The 21,004-nt window shown below is 36.8% G+C and overlaps 1 protein-coding gene across 1 annotated transcript in view; it reads left to right on the top strand.

Moving 5' to 3' along the window:
- Positions 1–21,004, top strand: part of STXBP4 (syntaxin binding protein 4) — a 122,560-nt gene that overhangs the window by 35,835 nt on the left and 65,721 nt on the right. Inside the window, exons 11-12 of the mRNA XM_006753167.2 lie at positions 2,725–2,814; positions 6,507–6,572. Of these exons, the coding sequence (XP_006753230.1) occupies positions 2,725–2,814; positions 6,507–6,572 (156 nt within the window). The remainder of the gene's footprint in view (positions 1–2,724; positions 2,815–6,506; positions 6,573–21,004) is intronic.

Here is a 21,004-nt window from a genome sequence, read left to right as displayed (position 1 = left end):
ACTGGCTCTTCTTGGGGGCAGGGGGGGAGGGGGATGGGGGAAGAGACTGGACAAAAATCGTACACCTATGGATGAGGACAGTAGATGGGGAGTGAGGGAGGAGGGTAGGGTGGGAACTGGATGGAGGGGAGTTATGGGGGGAAAAAGAGGAACAAATGTAATAATCTGAACAATAAAGATTTAATTAATAAAAAAAAGAAAAGAAATATTTTAAAAATTTACATATTGCTACACCTGCTGCTGGTCCAGAGTTCCACACAGAAAAGGGAAGTTTGGAACATCCTAGCTCCCCTTAATATAATGGATTTGCCACATTCATTAAGTACCATAAACAAGATTATCTTTAAATCACAGAGAGAATATGCTAAATTCCCTAATGTAGAAGTTTCAAAATTTAGATTCTTGCTAAATCAGTTTAGTGGATTGCAACCACCATTTCAACAAGTGAAATAGAATAGAGTGGAAAATACCAAGGTGAACTGTATGTGATACTGGCTCATGATATAAATGATATTCTCCCTATGTGTAGCAGTAAATACTTCATAGCCACTTCACTACACTCATCTGTAAAATAGTAATATGTGTTGAACAAGAACAATGTGCATGGCATTGTGTTGGGTGTTTTGGTGCATGTTATTAAGATAAGTAAAACTCTAACCACTATGGTGTACACATGAAACTAATACAAAATAATATTGAATGTAAACTATAATTGGAAGGGAAAAAAAGACAAGTAAAACTCCAGCCTAACCCTCAAGAAATTAAGGTATAGTGTAAGGAAATTTATGTACACAAATAATTATTGTTTAAAAATGCATTGTGCCTAGCTAGTTTGGAGCAGTGGATAAAGCGTTGGCCTGTGGACTGAAGGGTCCAGGTTTCATTCCGGTCAAGGGCATGTACCTTGGTTGCAGGCTCAATCCCCAGCCCTCATCAGGGGGCATATAGGAGGCAACCAACCCATGTGTCTCTCTCACATTGATGTTTCTTTCTCTGTCTCTCCCTTCTGCTTTCTCTAAAAAATTAATGGAAAAATATCCTCTGGTGAGGATAAATAAATAATAAAAATAAAAAATGCATTGTGTGAGCCCTGACCAGTGTGGCTCAGTTGGTTGAGTGTATTCCCATGCACCAAAAGGTCACTGGTTCGATTCCAGGTCACGGCACATGCCCAGGTTTTGGGCTTGATCCCAGTAGGGGGCATGCAGGAGGCAACCAATCCATGTTTCTCTCTTACGCAGATTTTTTTTCCTCTCTAAAATATCAATTAGAAAAACATTTTAAAAATGCTTTATGTGATAAGGCCATAATAATAAAAGAGCTTTGAACATTCAGAGAAGATTCATGACAGAGTTGGCATTTGAGTGAGTTTTGAATGATAAATAGGATTTTATCTGCTCAAGAGGTAAACAGAGAAGTGCAGAGTACCTGCATGAACAACAACAAATATATATGTATAATGTGATGGTAAGCAGAGAATGATTTACTTTTTAAAAAGACAATCTAGTACATGCAGGACAGTAAAGGAAGTTAGGCCTGAAAGGGTAAATATTAAATTAGAAGTGTGCGCTTTACTAACAGTCAGGAACCATTAGGGAGAACAGAGACATCACCAAAGCAATATTTTAGAAATAATGATCTTATAATCGTGTTGGTTATCTCAGAAGAGGATGAAACTGGGGGTAGATAGTCTACGTAGGGGACAAAGAAGAGTCCAAATATAGAGTAATAAATAAATAGAGGAGGTAGGTGTAGTATGGTCAGATAACTTGAGGAAATGCAACCCTTTATTAAGTTATATTTCCTTTTGGGATGTTCAAAATGCTCATTAGCATATAAAGGCTATTGGAACATGGCAGGAAAGTTAATTTTTCCAAGTCTTATATTTCTCTAAGATTGTCCTTGTTTTCTACCTTGCAATTATCTGTAAGAGAGATTGTCAGCTTCGCTATTTTTGTTGTTGTTATTCACTTGTGCATGAATTATTAATATTATCTTCAATACACAGTTTTTGTGCAGACATCTTTTTAAGCCACTTGACTGTTATGTTACATTGTGTTTAATTAAAGCAAGACACAAGCTCAATTAATGTACTTTACTGGGTTTAGATAAACAATCTTGGTTTATAATGCCTAGTATCTTGTTAGCCTTGGAGACTATATGCTTGGTTGGAATGGATGTCTTTAGGGAATAGTTTATGTTGATAGCTCATGAAGTTGTTTTAATATTATAAACACACTCTTGAACCCTAACTGGTTTGGCTCAGTGGATAGAGCGTCGGCCTACAGACTGAAGGGTCCCAGATTCCATTCCAGTCAAGGGCATGTACCTTGATTGCCGGCACATCCCCAGTAGGGGGTGTGCAGGAGGCAGCTGATTGATGTTTCTACTCTCTATCCCTCTCCTTTCCTCTCTGTAAAAAATCAATAAAATATATTTTAAAAAAATAAACACACTCTTGGAATTTGGACTTTTAAGGAAAATTATATCGTTAAATAAGAATCATAAAGATGACAACACAGTGTGTATATCTGATCATCATCTAAATTCTGTTATAACAACAATATAAGATTAAGTATAAATGGGTGAAGTTACCCCAGATTACGTTAACATTCTCTTTTACCTGATCAAATTACTCCTAAGCCTTGTCAAAAAAGATTTCTGTGTTAGTTCTCATAATCAGCATGTAACGTGTAATTTTCTCTTGTATTTTAATGTTGACAGTTTATTGCCTGTGATTCCTTAGAAGCAGATGATGTGGAAAGGCTTAAGCGTGAAAGAAATGATGCCTTAGAAGAAGTGAATGCACTTAAGGTAATCTCCAATTTAGCTTTCTTACATTTTCTTTAGAAAAAAAGAAAAAGGAAATTATCTTGTGTTGAATTCTGAAGTATTGGGGCTTAGTTTTATTTTTAATTAATGAATGTTAATATGAAATAGCTTAATATCAATTTGGGTCAGTATTGAATATTAATCTCATAATTGCTATTTATTTCTTCAGTTGATCCTTAGAGAGTTAATTTTTTAGTTCACACACACTTTTCATTTATATTTTACCGTATACATAAGATTCAGTGTGAACAGTGGTTTTTACTTGTAACTTTTGATTTGGCTACTTCTTACCCTTTTTATTTTTTCTCACATTAGTGGCAAGGATGAGGAGCTCACAAAGCATGCCATGACAATTTTGGGTCCTCAGATGTTCATTGGGAAAAACATTTTCTCCCCTGTTCCTAGGCATGCCTCTGGGATACTTTGGTATGCTAACATAATTTGGAATAAAGGCAATATGATTTGAGGAAAGAAAAACCATATAATATATCCCAAATATACATTAAGATTTTGATTCTCTTTATATGTTTTCATTCTGTGTTTAGTAGAATATTAAGTTTCAGTTATATCCTTATTTTTATAGAAAGCCATTAATGTTTTTAAATCTTCAAGAAAAGCAACGTAACTCCTTGATTTACTATTAAGTAAACATAGCTCTATATTTTAATATTATTTTAAAGTATTGCCTTAAATAAGTGAAACTCTATTATTTATTTAATTTTTATTAAAGCAAAATCATTAAACTCATAAAAAGAAAGAAATTCCCTTGCTACCTTAATTTCTAAATTTCAATCTCTAGAGGAAGCCATTGTTAAACATATCTTGTTTATCCTTTTGTAGACGTCCTCTAGATAGCCATTTGTATTTCTAAAAAATGAATGTATGTTCAGGTATCCCCAAAAAAGTATACACACTTAGAATACTAATAATTATTAATTCCAATGGGTTAAATCTGAAAAGAAGGGACTATCAATTGAGCTGTCAAAAAGGTATATGTATACATTTTGGGGAATGCCCTATATAAAAATATAGTAACTATACATAAAACATGTAAATATATGTTATATAAGTATATTAATATATTTCTAACTTTTACAAAATCATTTAACACAAGGTACACTCTTTTACAACTTGCCTGCTTTATTCTCTTTGTCAACATGTGTTGGGCTACTTTTCTAGTTAATATACTAGTACATAGATATGCCAAATTCTTTTTAATGGCTCTCCTATCATCACATGGTTCTGTCTTATGTTATTTAGCCAGTTTCTTAATGATGAATAGTTAAGCTATTTTAAGTTTTTCATTATTAAAATTAATTCCATCATAAATAGCATTATAGATATATCTTTGCATGATTGTGCAGTTGTAAAAGTACAAATGGAATAAATTACTGAAAGTGAAATTGTTTTCTCAAGGGATACAGACATATTAAAATTTTATGTGTGTTACCAAATTCTCTATCAAAAGGCTTTAGAAATTCATGTTTCTTCCAAATGTATGTGAGCATTACTAAAGAAGTATTTTCTATACTTTTTATTATAACTTAAAACCATTGTCTTTCCACATTTTCTAGTATAAATTTAGTTTTAAAAATACATTTAGTTTTAAAAATAGATTGTCAATAGTTCTTTTACATCCTTGTAGAAAATATCTCCACTATTGGTTACCTTGGTAAAATAACATTTTTATAAAGTTTGTCTCTACATAAACCATTAAATTTATGGTTCGTCAGAATTTCCAGAGGCTCTCAGATCTTCTTTATTCCCTTAATGTTTATCATTGCTAAATTTAGTGATACATTCAGTGACTATCAACCTTATTATTAGAATTGTAATTTAAAACTATACTTATGTAACATTTAAACAAGCTCCTCTGAGGAGCTGTTCAGTAAATCAGAATTCGTATTTAAGCTTTATGAAATATAACTGAACATATCCTAGTGTGAAATTTCCTTTACCTCAAAACCTATCTATTGGCTGAGAACCACTTGTTTAGCTATATAAAAAGAGTGTATACAGCAATAAATATTTTTATTTGTGATAAAATATTGTTTGTACTTAGTTATTCTACTTAAATTATACACACAAAGAAATAGACATTGTTAAATCAAGTTCATAGAGTGTGTGAGTAGTCTCTCATTGTTTCTCATTATCCTGTGACATCTCTAATCTTTATGTCTGATTTAAGGTACAAACAAAAATGAAACCAAGATAATTTGATGCTAATGTCTAATTTTATTTTGTGAGAATGATTTTTTAAAATATTTTTTTTATTGAATTTTTACAGAGAGGAAGGGAGAGGGACAGAGAGTCAGAAACATCGATGAGAGAGAAACATCGATCAGCTGCCTCTTGCACACTCCCCACTGGGTATGTGCCCACAACCAAGGTACATGCCCTTGACCGGAATCGAACCTGGGACCCCTGAGTCCGCAGGCCGACACTCTATCCACTGAGCCAAACCGGTCAGGGCGTGAGAATGATTTTTTAAAGTGCTGTGGCTTTATTTAACTTAAAGCCTTTCTGCAGAGTTCACATTGGTACTGCTTTGCAAAGCTGAATGGAAATAGCTATATTTTCCATTTACAGATGCAAAAAACTAGGACAGAAAGAGTGAAGGTGACTTGCCAGAGCATAAAGGCATGGCAGCCAGCAGTCTCCTGGCTCCTGGTCTGTGGCAGATGCATAAGATTGCTACAGTATATTCATCTCCATATACCTTCACTTTATCTCTTAGATGAGGATGAGCTGAAATATTCCACCAAGCAGATCATTTCTTACAGACATTGCAGTGTTGCCATGAGTATTTACTACTCAGTTTAATCTCCAAGCAATTCCTGTTCAAATTTATAGTAAAATGGTTCCTAAATTATTCTTAGTATATCTGGTTTGATCAATAAAATGTGGACTTATTTATGATATACTTAAAAGTGAACATTTAAGGTATATGCTCAATTTTAAATTCAAAGATGATAATATTTGGTGGCATGCATAATATTCTGTTTTAAGAACTACCATTTCATATTTTGGTTACACCAGTCGTATCTTAATTTTTATGGATGATCTTCCAAGAATAAGCTAAATTAGAAAAATGATATTCAACTCAGTTTCATGTCCTCTTTAATATAGTAAGAGAGACTTCTGAATTATAATAATGCTCTTCAGTTTGGAAGCACTTTGACAATGATAGTTATTACCCAAAATTTAGTTAATATTTACATATTTTGAACTTGATTGACTTTGGACCTCAGATTCTGAGACTTTACAAAATGACTAAAGAGAAAATACATTTTCATCACAATTATGCTGTAAATAACTAATTACTTTCATATGGTATTTATAATAATAAAAGGGTAATATGCTAATTAGACTGGACGTCCTTCTGGATGAAGCTGGGTCCAAGGGAAGCCCGGGTCCCGGGTGACAGAGGGAAGCTGGTGCTGGCAACCAGGGGAAGGAAGGCCTACTCTTGCATGAATTTCATGCATTGGGCCTCTAGTGTGTGTGTGTGTGTGTGTGTGTGTGTGTGTGTAGCCAGAAAAGTGATGGAATTACATTTTCAGATTGTAGCTGTGGCTATTTGGGGAATTTATAAATTTTAAAACAAAGTTCTAAGAATGATACCCATTCATATATTTATAACAAATTATTAATTTAGTGGTTTTTAAATATAGGAAAAATTATTTGAATCAGAAAGACAAAGGAAACAATTGACAGAAGAACTCCAAAATGTGAAACAAGTAAGTGCATGTATTGTCTATATGTGTTTTGTGTGTGTGTGTAAACATATGAAGTATAGTTGTAAAGCAATGATGCTGTCTAACATCCTTGAGTTGATGGATGTGGGCAACAGAGACTGTACCTGTCCTGAAGGACTGTTACTACTGCTCAAAAAAATGATAAAACTTCTCTCAAATTACTTTCAAAACCAGATATCCATGGGCTGAAATGATCATTCTCATTGTTTTTCCATTCTTTTCTTTCTCTTATATTTTCCCCTTTTCATCTGTTACTCATACCTCATATTATTAAAGATAGAAAGAGACAAGCAATAAATTAAATAACCCTGCAAGACAGAGCATTTTTTACATTTATTTTTTTAGTAATAAAAGGTAAAAATTTAGGCCCTGACCAGGTAGCTTAGTTGGTTAGAGCATTATTCTGATACACCAAGGTTTTAGGTTCAATCCCTGGTCAGGGCTCATACAAGAAGTAACCAACAAATGCACAAATAAGTGGAACAACAAATCAGTGTTTCTCAAATCAATCAATAAAATCTTTTTTAAAAAGTAAAAATTTATTTTCACTTTGCATCATTCAAAGAATTTTAGGAAGCTTACAACAAAACAGATACAATGACATTATCATAAAACAGATATACAGATAACAAACAAGCAAAATAATCAGAGTAGAAATTTAAGAGAACATTGGTAGAAATCAGTGGCATCACCTGGCTTTGAATCTCCCCAACATCATCCCCCTGGAAAACATAAAGCCACTAGTGTAAATAAAATCAGCCAGGACCCATACCTTCAATAGGACTGCGTGACAGAGCACCACAGCCTGCAGGCACATATAAAAATGTGCTTTAAACAACCAGACAAAGCTTTGCAGCTCGCTGGCCACTGGAACCTGGAACTCAAAGAGCGGAGCAGGTGGGGCTTCAGATGCTAGAAAAGAACTGGGAAACAGAGCAACTCAAAGTACAAATAGTCACCCCTCAAAAGAGAAAACGGAGCAATCGATGCCAAAATCCTGAGCTAGGCCACGACTCCGTGGTTCTCAGGACTCGAGAAAGTGTGTGTAACCTGAAGTGTCAGCCTCACGAGCCTTGGCTTCTCAGGGAGAATCATAAGCAGAGAAGAGGTGGTACTCCTGGGAGATGAGGAAAGGAAGAGAGAGGAGGACATCGAATACCCCTCTCCAGTACTGTGTGAACTTGAATCAAGGGGGGAAAGAAGGACTGGAAACACAGAAAGTAAAGAGATTCTTTTAAAATTGTGTGTGTGTGTGTGTGTGTGTGTGTGTGTGTGTGAGAGAGAGAGAGAGAGAGAGAGAGAGAGAGAGAGAGATTCTCCAGAGATCTCTCTTCTCAACAATGTCATCAGTTTGACTCAAATAAACTTTTATGAAAATTTAAAAAGGAGGGGCCTATGTAAGGGGGAGAAATAAGGATCTGGCATAAATGAAGAAAAATAAGACTTGTCAGACCTCCTCCGTCTACCTGCTCCACAACCATCCACAACATGATCCATAGAGGAAATTGCACAGAAGAGGGTGCTGTTGAACCGGGAACTCTTTCTATGCAAGAAGTGGACGAGGGAAATAAATCTGTCCCCAAGATTACAAAACAATGGTAAAAATCAGGCAATATGAAGTAAAGCATTCCTCAGACCATTAATTAAATGTGTTCCTCTTCAGAACATTCCAAGCACAAGGCCAACCAAAACTGTTCTACAGCACTCCAGACTCAAGTATCCTCAAGCAAGCATTTGGCATTAAGAATCAGAAATTTAAAAACTAAGACTAGAAATTGAACAAAACAAAAACAACCCTCGAAGAAATGAAATGAGAGTTGATAAAACTTAGGAAAGAAAAAAAAATTAGGAAAACACAAAATCATATTAGAAAAGAAAACTAAATTACAAGTTGCCCTAGGAAGAATGTACTAGTATTCAAATGAAAAGGCATGGAAGAAAACTAGAAAAATAACCAGGGAAATTAGAATGAAACAAATAAAAGAGTTTCTTGAAGTCAATAAAAGCAACTGGACAGCACTACTATTTAGAACCATAATCCAAGAAAACTTTCCAGACATAAAGGAAGACCAGAATGTTATTGGGTATTGGAGCCTGGAAAGATCAGCTCTAGAACATAAAGTAAAACTATGAGACTTTCAAAAAAAAGTGCCTCCAAGTGAAAAGATCAAATAGCTTACAAAGGCCAGCATCAACCTTCTCAACAGAACATGTAAAGCAGTAGAGCAATGTTTTCAAGAAACTAAAGGAAAGAAAGTATAAACCAAAAATATAGTACAGGGGCAAACTGACCCTCAGATGTCAAGGCTGTAGAAGCACGGTTTGTATAGTACACATGCATGGTTTCTCAGGGGAATTTAAGCCAACCTTTGGCAATCAATCCCCAAGCTACGTAAGTGGCTGCAGAGTATATAATCATGACCCCAGTATTTGTGTTCAATGTTTGACAGGCTAGGATTGAGTTGGAAGAGAATTGCAAACAAATCTTGAACTATTTTAAGGGTGTTTGTTTTAGGGGTATGGTCAAAACAGTTCTGAAACAATTTTAAGATGTATTACAGGTTTCAGAACATGGGTTGATCGTTGTTGAAGTCCAGAATCTCAATGAAAAAGCAAAGGCATAGAAAATAGCATGAAGGAGGTCAAGAAAGAATTTTGTGGAATGGACTAGAATTGGAGGTATTGTTGTGAGTGCATAATTTCTAAAATATATGTATATGTGCATATATAAATATATGTGTGCACATGAATATATGTATGTATGTAGATAATATTTGTGTGCAGGTGTGTGTGTGTGTGTGCGTGTGTCCATAGTTCTGTCAACTAAGGAGCCAAGAAGCAAATATCCCAATAGCATAACCAAGTGCCCAGATTCCAGTCCCCACTGAAAGGAACCCTTGGAGAATGCCTGATTTCAGGTCTGGGGGAGGGTACGTACAAGATGAGCCTGGAACATGTTATACCAGAAAATAAGGAAGTGTTCACAGTGCAGGGAGCATGTCACAAGAAACCAGCTTGGAGGGGCTCCCATTGGCCAAATCTGGAAGTACTTGAGACCAAGATAATTAAGTACAGTAGTGAATTACAAACCATCAAAAAAGAAGTAATTCAGGAGTCCATACAATTTTAATTGGAGGAAAGGAAGGCTCATTGCTTGTTATCGTCGGTTGAGTGCCAGCCGGTAACTGCGGAGTGGCCGTTAGATTTGGGAAATCGGCATTCTGCATCTGTTTTAGTAAAAACTTGGATCAGACAAGAATCATCAGATACTAAATCTAGGGAGAAATTTTGATGAAGAGCAGAATATTTACATATTAACGGTTTTAATGTTGCCTCTAGAAATTGCTTATTGTAAGCAGAAAATAGTAACTACACAGTAGTGAAATCAGACAACTCCATTACGTGTTAAAATTTGATATCAGATGGGCATGTGTGACTTCTTTTTTTTAATTTCCATCTTTTGTCCATTTAAAAGCAAAAATGGAACGTATTTATTTTTAATGTTAATTCATTTGTGTGTGTTTGTTTCTTTATTGTTGAACATATTACATAGTTCCTCCTTTTCCCCCCATTAACCTCCTCCAGCCCGCTCCAGTCCTCCCCCCACTCAAGCCCCTCCCCACTCCATTGTTCTGTCCACTAGTTATGCATATCTGCATACAAATTCATTGCGACAAGTGTTGGCAATGTTGTGTAGAAAAGGGAACCCTAATGTGGGTGTGACTTATAATGTGACACCTTGAGAAGGACAAAACAGCACCTTGTAGCATTATGACTGAGAATGTACAACCTGGACCTGGCTAGGAGGAAATGCCAGACAAACCTAAAAGGAGGGACAGTTTTATTTTTTTTAAAGGTGTGTGTGTGTGTGTGTGTGTGTGTGTGTGTGTGTGTGTGTGGTTGTATTCTTCAGAAATGCCAATGCTATAAAAAAAAAATAGAAGAAAGGTGATAAAAGGCTAGGTTCCAGGTTAAAAGAGGCTAAACATCTCTGAACACTAAATACAATCCTGACCCTAGACTGGATCCTGCACTGGAATGGGGCATCAACAAACAAAATTGGAATGCAGTGGATCAATGTCAGATTTCCTAAATTTGGTAATTATAGTGTGGTATGTAAGAGACTATCTGCTGTACTGAAGTGTTTAGGGGTAAAGAGACATGGTGTCTCTAACACCCTCAAATGGTTAAGAAAAAAATTAGGTGTGTGTGTTTATTTATTTATTTATTTTAAATTTTTTTATTACAAAGGGTATTACATATGTGTCCATTCCCCCCCGCCCCGCCCTAGACAGTCCCCTAGCCTCCCCTATCCCCCAGTGTCTTATGTCCATTGGTTATGCTTATATGCATGCATACAAGTCCTTTGGTTGATCTCTTACCCTCCTACCTCCCGCCCCCCAACCCTCCCCGGAGGTGTGTGTATTTATTTATGTGTATTATCTATACAGTACACACATGTACATGTGTGTGCCTGTGCTTGTGAATATATAAAAAACCACTGCAGAATTTTGCCACTTTGCACCACTTCCCTCCCTGGTCCAGCCATCACAGCTCCTGCCTGGGTTGCGGTTATCACTGCCCACCAGATCACCCTGCTTTTACCTGCCCCGCCCCATACAGGCAACTCAGATCACAGCGGCCAGAAACATCCTTTTAAAACTGAAGTAGAACTCTCCAGGACTTCCCATCTAATCCAGAGTGAAAGCCAAAATCCTGCAAGTAAATGACAAGGCCTCCAAGAGCCTCCTCGATCTGCCATCTTAGCCCCATCCCCACCCTCCTCTAGTGGCAGTTACTTCTGGCTCACCACCCCTCCCCCTTCTCTCCCTACTAATTCTCCAGCGCCTCTAACCTCACTGCACCATCACCCAACTAGCCCTCCAACTCTCACTGTGTATGGAGAAGTTTGTTGGCGTTACTGATTGCTCTCTTACGTATTATAAACTTGTTACGTTACTGCCAATGAAAGAATTCCCATGCTTTAGTGAGAATAACTACCTCTCCATGTTTTTCAAGGATTAATATACTTTTTCACAATGAGCAAAAGAGTCTTTAAAAATTACAATTAGAGCCCTAGCCAGTTTGGTTCAATGGATGGAACGTCGGCCTGCGGACTGAAGGGTCCCGGGTTCGATTCCGGTCAAGGGCATGTACCTTGGTTGCGGGCACATTCCCAGTAGGGGGTGTGCAGGAGGCAGCTGATTGATGTTTCTCTCTCATCGATGTTTCTAACTCTCTATCCCTCTCCCTTCTTCTCTGTAAAAAAATCAATAAAATATTTTTAAAAATTACAATTAGAGTGTGTATACATACCTCTTCTATTAAAAACCTTTAAAACCAGAAACTTGAGTTGTATGAAATTTGGCAAAATTTCTTTCCCATTTTTGGTATCCCTTTGCAGATCTTGACATGAAGTAGTACGATACTAATAATTATAACCATCTGTACTAATAAAAGGGTAATGTGCTAATTAGAGTGGAGGTCTTCTGGATGACTTTCCGGACGTCCTTCCAGACAGAGCCACAGCGGCTGCTAAGGGTCCAGGCTCAGACCAGCAGTGGCAGCAGCAGCGGGGTAATGGGGGCGGTACCTTCCCCTGATCCACCAGGTCGCCTCCCGCAGAGGGAGGCCAGAGTGCAGGTAGGGGTGGTTAGGCCATCAAGGAAGCAAGTTAGGGTCGATCAGGCAGGCAGGGGGGAAAGGTAGGGGTGATCAGGCTAGCAGGGGGGCAAGTTAGGGGCAATCAGGCCAGCAGGGGGCAAGTTAGGGGCATGAGGCATGCAGGCAGAGGCAGATAGGGGTGACCAGGCAGGCAGGCAGAGAGGTTAGGGGCAATAAATCTTTTAAAGACATGGGTAACCTAATTATGAAAACATTACTAGATTTATTTTTCAATTTATTTAACAGTGATGGTTACTAGTTCCTTCCAAAGGCAGCAGAGAACACAATTTGATAAATCTTTTGTTCACTCACTTGTGAACTTTTAATTGCACAATTTTGAGACACTGGCCTGATCCTAAGAATAGAATAATCTCTTTTGAAGGTACATTAGCTATTTTAAATTATGGAAATTATTTTACCTTTATTTAGTGTATTGACACCCCCCCCCCAAAAAAAAAAGCAATGAAGAACAAAAAGAGAAGGAGAAAGGGGGAATTGGGAAAAGGAAGGGAGAGAGAGGGAAGAAAGAAATATTACATGGAAGAACAAACTGGTAAGGAATGTTTTCCACTGAAGTATAAGGCACATTCCTTTTTTCACACTGGCTACCAGAATACTTCCTGACTCTTTTGTCAAAATTGGCTGCACTGTTCTCTGAAATCTAAGTATTTTTAATGAGTTCTTTGCCTTACAGAATAGCTCAACTTCACTGTTTAAAATCATAAGCACAATTCCCCATGAAGTTACACTTCTTGTTATTTTTTTCTTCAAGTTTTAACAGCTTTTAACAGGCATGGACCATCTTCTAGCAACTTCCTTTGATCAACAACTTTCTAAAACCTGCTCTCACACTTAAGTTGTTTTTTTAAAGTTCCTTTCAGCATCGTGTTATGACCTAAGGCAGCAATGAATTGGTGAACAGAGTCCAAAGCCAAAATAGTTAGCTTGTCTGAACCAGCCTTTGCCCTGAAGAAACAGGGGAAATTGTTAATTTGGCAACTTCTCTAGATTCAAATAAGCCCAGTTGTATTTGGCCTCACCTGTGCAAAGGTTGGGTTGAATGCTTAAAGTCCTGCGGCAGAAAGTTAAGGTCCAATCGGCATAAGATTCCCTAAGGATAGTTGAGGTTGAACATGAACTTAGTTATAGCTGGTGCAGCTGTCATGGGAGCTATCTTGGTTTTTGGAATAAGTAACAAAGGCAACTGTAAGGACAGAATAAATGTACTGTTTCTAAAAAGAGCAATGATATGTGATTACTAAAGACATATTCATGATTTTACACTTACAGAGATTGTGTTTCTTTGTGCATTTATTAAAGAAACACTAAAGTCTCTAATTTTCAGAATTGATATGAGTTCCCACATTTTCTTCTTTAGTGATCTGAACTTTTTGTAGTATTTCAGTTTAGTAAGTAGCCTATGATGTCAATCTCATCTTTAGAGGGGGAAAAAACCGAAAAAAACACACATATATTTGATTTGTCAGTCTTTTCTGTTCTAAAAGGTTACTATAGTAAAATGTTTCTGTGTTTCCATTGCAGAGGGCCACTGGGGACCTCATTGGATTTCCGTATTTTCTGCAGTTGGTTGGCTTCATTAGAACTGATGGTAGGATTCTGGGTTCTGTATGATGAGCCACTATTTTCTGGCTGTTCAGGACCACATTCAGCATTCTGTAATCAATTGTTTCAAGTGTGCCTGTAGTAACTTATAAGGGAGATGAGTTTTTAAACACACGTGTTTTTGTGCTATCTATCTCCTTCTGTGATTTCTTCCTTTTTTTAAACTTTTTTTTAAGGTTCATTAGTTAGATTTAACATACATATTTAGCAAGAGAATTTAAGCAACATTTATTTAATGCTTATTTTGTATGGATGCACTGGGAAAGCTAGATATACTCTCTACAAGGAGTTCTCAACTAGTAAGAAAAAAAGAAAAATAGAGCAAAACCTTCATTTTCTACAAAGCATTTCAGACTAAGTGCCCATAGGTAGTGAGTCATCACAGGCACGATTATATTCCAAAGTAGACATTACTCCCTATAATTTTCCTTATTGAACTAAAAATAAACAAATACAAATCTCTAAACTTGCATTAGGCAGTTGCTAAGAGAGCACCTTTCAGGGCGTATTTTAAACATCTCTGTGTTAGAGCAATATATTAATTTGGCTGACAAACTAGTAAATTTTACCCAAGGAGGAAGTAGTGATAAGGCAGTTGATACTATAAAATTCTTATCTTGGCAGCTTACTATGTGAGAAACACTTTCGGTATTCTTACTTCAATATGGGACTCCTGACATTGTGTTACATGATTTATATTCACAAGCTATTTTAGAATTAAAAACAAGACTTCTCTAGTCCTACCTACCTAATTTATTTACATAAATAAATCACCCTTTTTGAAAATATTATACTTTGATTCGTCGGTATCCATGTTAGTTGCCAAAGATTGTGTGTGACCACGGTTTCAAATTAAATTGTGAATTCCCTCAGAATTCTTCCCTATTGAAGGCAGTTGCTTTCCTGAGATGATTGCTAGTGACGTCCTGCCAATCTGGGCCATATGCCTCTTATTTATCTTGAATCCTCTTACCTCTCCTGCTTTTTCTTCTTCCCTTCTCTTGTATTAACTACTATCTGTTCCCCCCAACCCCCCCATATTTCAGCAGATCTCTTTATTGCAGTTTCTACCAAATCTTTCATCAATGTTTTCATCTATATGCAAATTGCCTTTGTAATTTTCTCAAGGTTTTTAAACAGAAGTGTTTTGTGTTATAAAATCTATCTTCTGTGATTTCTTTTTTTAAACTTTTCTTAAGGTTCATTCTTAGCAATAGTTCAGATACATTTTTAGCTAGTTTTCCTCCCATGTCTGTATTCACTTAGCCCATCTAAGAAATTACTTCATTGGGTGTATGGTATGAGATGAAGGTCAACACTTTACACTTCTTTTCCCCAAATAGTTTGTCATGGAAACCACTTACTGTTTTGTGGTATCTCCATTATCATAGATTAATTCTTACATAATCTAGGGTCTGTTTGGGACATCAGGTCTTGCCAGTTGCGTTGTCAATAAATATTTATTGAGTGAGTGAATGTTTCATCTAACCCTTCTTTGGCCAGTACCAATTATTGTAGGTTTATATATGATTTAAATCCTTGAGCCTTGTCCCACCTTCCTCTTTTCTTTCTCCTTGCGGTTGGTGGTGGTTTTCAACATTTGCTTACCAGTTCTCACTGATTATTTTCTTCCAAATCCATTTAAGAATATTCTTTATTAAGTAGGTCTTATTATATCTAGATTCAAATTTAGAGCTGTTGGTCAAGTTCCTTCAAAACAAAATCTGATAAAATTGTGATTTCAATTGGATTAAACCTCTATAGGTTAATATAGAAAGAATGATTTCTGTCTTGAAGTGAGGTCTGCCTTAAACCCCAAACTTCACATTAATTCTATAAATAGCCTTTGAGCTGTACCAGGCTTTGATGAACAGGGTTTAAATACTGATTATGAAAAGAAATTTCCAATACCATTAACAAACTAGAGGCCCAGTGCACGAATTCCTGCATGGTGGGGTCCTTTGGCCTGGCGGAGATCAAGGCCTATGGGGCCATGGGAGGTTGGCTGCGGGAGTGCACTGACCACCAGGGGGCAGCTACTGCATTGAGTGTCTGCCCCCTGGTGGTCAGTGAGCATCATAGCGACTGGCTGACCGGTCATTCCAGTTGTTCAGTTGTAACCATCGCTTAGGATTTATATATATAGATGTCTGTTTTAGTACATTTTTTAAAAATATATTTTATTGATTTTTTACAGAGAGGAAGGGAGAGAGATAGAAAGTCAGAAACTTCGATGAGAGAGAAACATCGATCAGCTGCCTCCTGCACATCTCCCACTGGGGATGTGCCTGCAACCCAGGTACATGCCCCTGACCAGAATCGAACCCGGGACCCCCCAGTCCGCAGGCCGACGCTCCATCCACCGAGCCAAACCGGTTTCGGCTGTTTTAGTACATTTTTTGCCAGAATTAAAGAAGTCAGAAAATAGGTTTTTATTTTATGTCATCCTTCACTAAACTAGAAAATACATGAACAGGGTTAAATATATTGTCAAAGCAGGTTTTAACTAATTAATACTTACATTGTGAATAAGATCATGTGGTAAAATTTACCAGATAGATGCACTTGTGTATCTGTCTTTGATTAGGGACGTCTGTTTATAAACCAAGATTAAAAATTGTTTCTTTGATTTTCTTTGATGTTCAGAAGCAGAATTCAACTTTGTGCCTTTTGGAGAATGAGGCAGCTGCAGGTGAAGTTGACAGCTCTTGGGAAGGTTAATTAGAGCTAATTATAATTTGATTGACCTCCTTTTCTTTCAAAAAGCTTAACCAAATCTTTCTTTGCAAAGTGGGCACTTTTTCATACAAACTAAAGATAATCTTTGTTTCTTGGACTTGCAAATATCTATCATTTTTACACATAAATTAAGTGCCACCACATGAATTATTGAATCAGAAATATGGGTGGGGTTGGAAAGGACCTTCAAGAGTATATAATTCTTTGAGCATGTACTCTATTAAATTATGATGGAAAATGTAAATTTTAGGGAAATATATACTAGTGTGCATAATTTTTAAATCTTTTAAATTCTTAATCTAAAGAGAAAACAAGGAATAAAATTGTTAAACACGATAAAGTGTAACTACCTGTTTTCAACTTTGGTATTTTTTCCCTTTCATTGGTTTGCCATAATCTCATTTGCTTGATAAATACTACAAAAGGATTTTTGTTGAATTTACATATATAAAAGGAATTTAGTGAAATAATTTGTTTTATTATTATGTGGTATTATTCATAGCATGCTTTATGATTGTTATAATTATTTAAATGAAATACAGTTCTATTAATATTCCCATAAACCTTTTAGAGAGAACTTTCCTATGAAAGCTTTGTACCTAATAAAGCTCTCTAGGGCAGTTATTGTAGTCCATGAAAAACAAAATAGTCATTTTCATTGATGTCAACTCAGTTATATCTCATATTTATATTAAGTGGAGCACCTATTCATTTTATGTAGGGTTTTAACTCTCAGCCTGCATTCTAACTTGGGTAGGTAAGACACTTTCATTTTAGAAAATTAGGTAGTAAAATATTTATATTTTAATGACAGTTCAAGAGAGCAGTAGAAGATACTAAGTAGTATGTGATTATTAATAGACCACAGATATTATAAAAGATAAAAGGAGGGGGAAATCATTATAAGCTGAAGTGGTCTGGAAAGATTAGAGAAGGTAAAATGAAGTAGGTTTTGAAGGATAGGTGAGAATTGGGTAAAGAAAAGGAGGAAAGTGTGTATACCTAGTGGAAAGAATAATGTGCTTGAAAGCATTGTGGAGGTAGGAGAGTTTAATCTGGGGAAATTGTAAGTTAGTGCATTTGGATTTACAAGTCATATAAGAGGGTTGAATATGCTAAGACTGCAGAGACTGGTTTGGAACAAGTAGTGGAGAACCTTGAAGTATGGAAATGGAGGAAGTATTTGTCATGTACCATTTTGTCATGTCCCATGTACTTAGGCTTGTTACCTGAGGTGGGATTGAGCAATATTTCAGGAGAATTGGTGCTTCAGAAGTGTGCAGAGTACAGTAGAGTGACGAGCACAGTAGACAGGGGGATCACTTATATGATTTTCATAGTATCTACGTGTGAGCTGGTAAAGACATGAATCAGTAATGTAGAGGTAAGAATGGAAGTTAAGGGTTGGCTGCAAATATATCATAAATGAAGATTGCACAGTGCTTAGTAACTGGTTAGTGAGGAGGTGGAGTCGTGGGCCTGGTGTGTGCAGGGGAAAGGAGAAAGCACATTCCAAAGGCCTGTGTAAAGTTCTGTGGATTAATTTTCTCCCCCAAGTGTGTCCATTCTTTGGGGATGAGTTGGCAGGTTCATTTATGAATATCTCCAGATTACTCAAATTACTTTGAGATCATCCATTGAGAAGACTCTGATACATATTTTACTAGAACCTATATATAAGTTAAGGAAACTAGATATAACTTGCTTTAAAACCCTTTTCCTTCAACAGCCCTCTTCCTGTAGAAAACCCTAATCTTTTTCACAAGCTGTAATGGGACCTAGACCAAGAAAGGTTTTCCCGTGAGTGAATGTAGGAAGCTGATAAGAGAAGCAATCTCTTGAGCTTGGTAGTGTAAGTTACATTCCACTAAAACATATATCTCTTTGAAGTCTCCTTTTTCTCCTGTCAGCCATTGACATTTTGAAAGATTTACTGATTAGCTTAAAAATTACAGAACTTCTAAGGTTAGTGATGCAACTGCTAGCCTAATTACAAGCGTGCAAATGCCATTAAGGCGCTTTCCTTTACATTAGCAAGCCGTCACAACTCATAACTAGAGAAGAAAAGACTTTATGTGATTGTTGCTGACATTAAAGAAGACGTGCGCATTATGTTTGCAAACAACGTCTCTAAATTTCAATATTACTAATTGAATGCCTCAGGAAAGTCCTTAATAAGTCATCTAGTCTAGCTCTCTAATCGCATCAGTGATTATGTATATTTTTCAGAATCAGTAAAGAGGAACGGGGAAAAACTGTTAACAAGAACCATTCGTTTCTTTAACCCTCTAGTGAGAGTTGTTTTCCCCTATAAAGTAACGTTGTTTCCTATGCTACAAATGAACAAACTAAGTCTTAGAGAATTTCACCACCAGAATGTGAAAAAATTCCCAGACCTAAGATTCTGACCTAGGTATGGCTCATCTAATGCTCGTGTTTTTTTATTCTATGTCATTTTTTATGCCTCGTGGGGAAGAAATGTTATATGGCGGGAAACACACACCATATTATCTTCCTTCTCAGTTCCCACTGCCCTTTGTGTGAGTTTATAATGCCCTTTGTCTCCACACAATCACATAGCTAAGGTCAAAGAATGTGTAGCCTACAAAGATTTTCATTAGTGTGAAATATGTTTTCAAAGAAGAATTTGGGCTGATCTTCCCTGAAGATTCATTGTGAAATTGTGAGGTGGAAAACATCCTTATTTTATGATGGGACAGTATGAGTTGAAAGCATTTCCTCAGTGTCACACACACACACACACACACACACACACACACACACGCACACAAATTAAGTCGGAGATTTGATTTCATAATTCAGTATGAAGTATATTTGCTCATACTCCTTACTATTAAAAAGAGTAATACTTATGTTGATTATGTTGAATTTTTTGATTTACTGTTACATCTTACTTTCTCTTTTATTTTCTAACTTCCTAAACTGAATTACTCCTTACGTAATACAAAGTGACTCTGGGAACTGGCGACAGTGTTTACCCTGATGGGATTTCAGGCTGCTGGTGATGTATTGGGAAAATTCTGCCTCAATCGTTACTGATAGAGGAGGCTTTATAGTTAGTTATTAGAAGATCGCCCAGGAGGAAAGGAAATAGATTGATGGGATTCTGTATTGCTCAACACAGCACACTGCTGCTGTCTGTTCTTTGCCGCTTCCTCTAAGAGTCATCATTTCTATGCACTAATCTTCTGAGCAGCCATTCAGTGGGAACTGGGCTAGAACTTTGCCAAGGGGTCACATCTACCAACCTGACAGTTATACCTTTAACAAAAGAACTAGCATGAATTTATTCAGCATCAAAACCTCTGCATCTTTTACCACCCAGCTGCATTTCACACTGTATTACCATCGCTGTGCTATAATGGCTCTATAAATTCATCCAGATGCTTCATTTAATTAACTAACATTCTTTGAGCAAAAAGAAAAGTGCTGCTTTTTAAAATTTATTTTTAAATCTTTATTGTTGAAAGCGTTACATATGTCCCCCCCATTTGACCCCTTATAGCCCTCCCCCACCGCAGGCCTCCACCACTCTATTGTCTGAGTGCATGGGTTATGCATATATGCATACAAGTTCTTGGTTGATCTCTTCCCACCCACCCCCGCCTTCCCTCTGAGATTCCACAGTCTGTTCTATGCTTCTGTCTCAGAATCTATTTTGTTTAACAGTTTATTTTGTTCATAATTTCCACATCTGAGTGAGGTCATGTGATACTTGTCTTTCTCTGTCCGGCTTGTTTCACTTAGCAAACAGTGCTGTTTTATAAAGGAATAAAAGCTGCATGAAGTGAATGTGGAGCCAGATCATCAAATTACTTACTCTTCACTGCAGCTTTGGAGAATGCTCTGTCCTCTTTCTCTTCAGTGAAATATATATTTTTCTAGCTTGATTGAATGGAAAATGAGGGACGATATAACCACCTCAAAGGTTTCTGAGTAGATTGTAAGGGCCACATCCTAATTTCATGTAGAATTGGGCACTGATGATGCTGTCATCTGCAAGTGATCTTTAGAGAGGTAGCATGGCGTAGTAGCTGAGAGCATGAACTTTGTAACTAGACTGCCTGGGTTCAGATCCTGGTTCAACCACTTACTAGGTTTGTGATTCTAAGAAAGTCACTTAACTTTTCTGTGCTTTAATTTCCTGTCCATTAAATGAAGATAATAATTGTTATACTTCACACAGCAGCATGCAGATTAACTGAGTTGATCCTTGTGAAACGCAGAGTAGTGCTAACCATTGCCCTCAGCTATTACCGCCTGTATGCACGGCACAGTGTGACGTGAAGTTAATTGAGCTGTGACATTGGTGACTCCTGATCACCTGGGCTGAACTAACTAGATGTGACCAACATAGAGATAAACAT

The sequence above is a fragment of the Myotis davidii genome, unplaced genomic scaffold (assembly GCF_000327345.1).
Source record: "Myotis davidii unplaced genomic scaffold, ASM32734v1 scaffold771, whole genome shotgun sequence".
Classification (NCBI taxonomy): Eukaryota; Metazoa; Chordata; class Mammalia; order Chiroptera; family Vespertilionidae; genus Myotis; species Myotis davidii.
The sequence above is the reverse complement of the archived record's forward strand: the minus strand, read 5'-3'. Positions and strand labels throughout refer to the sequence as shown.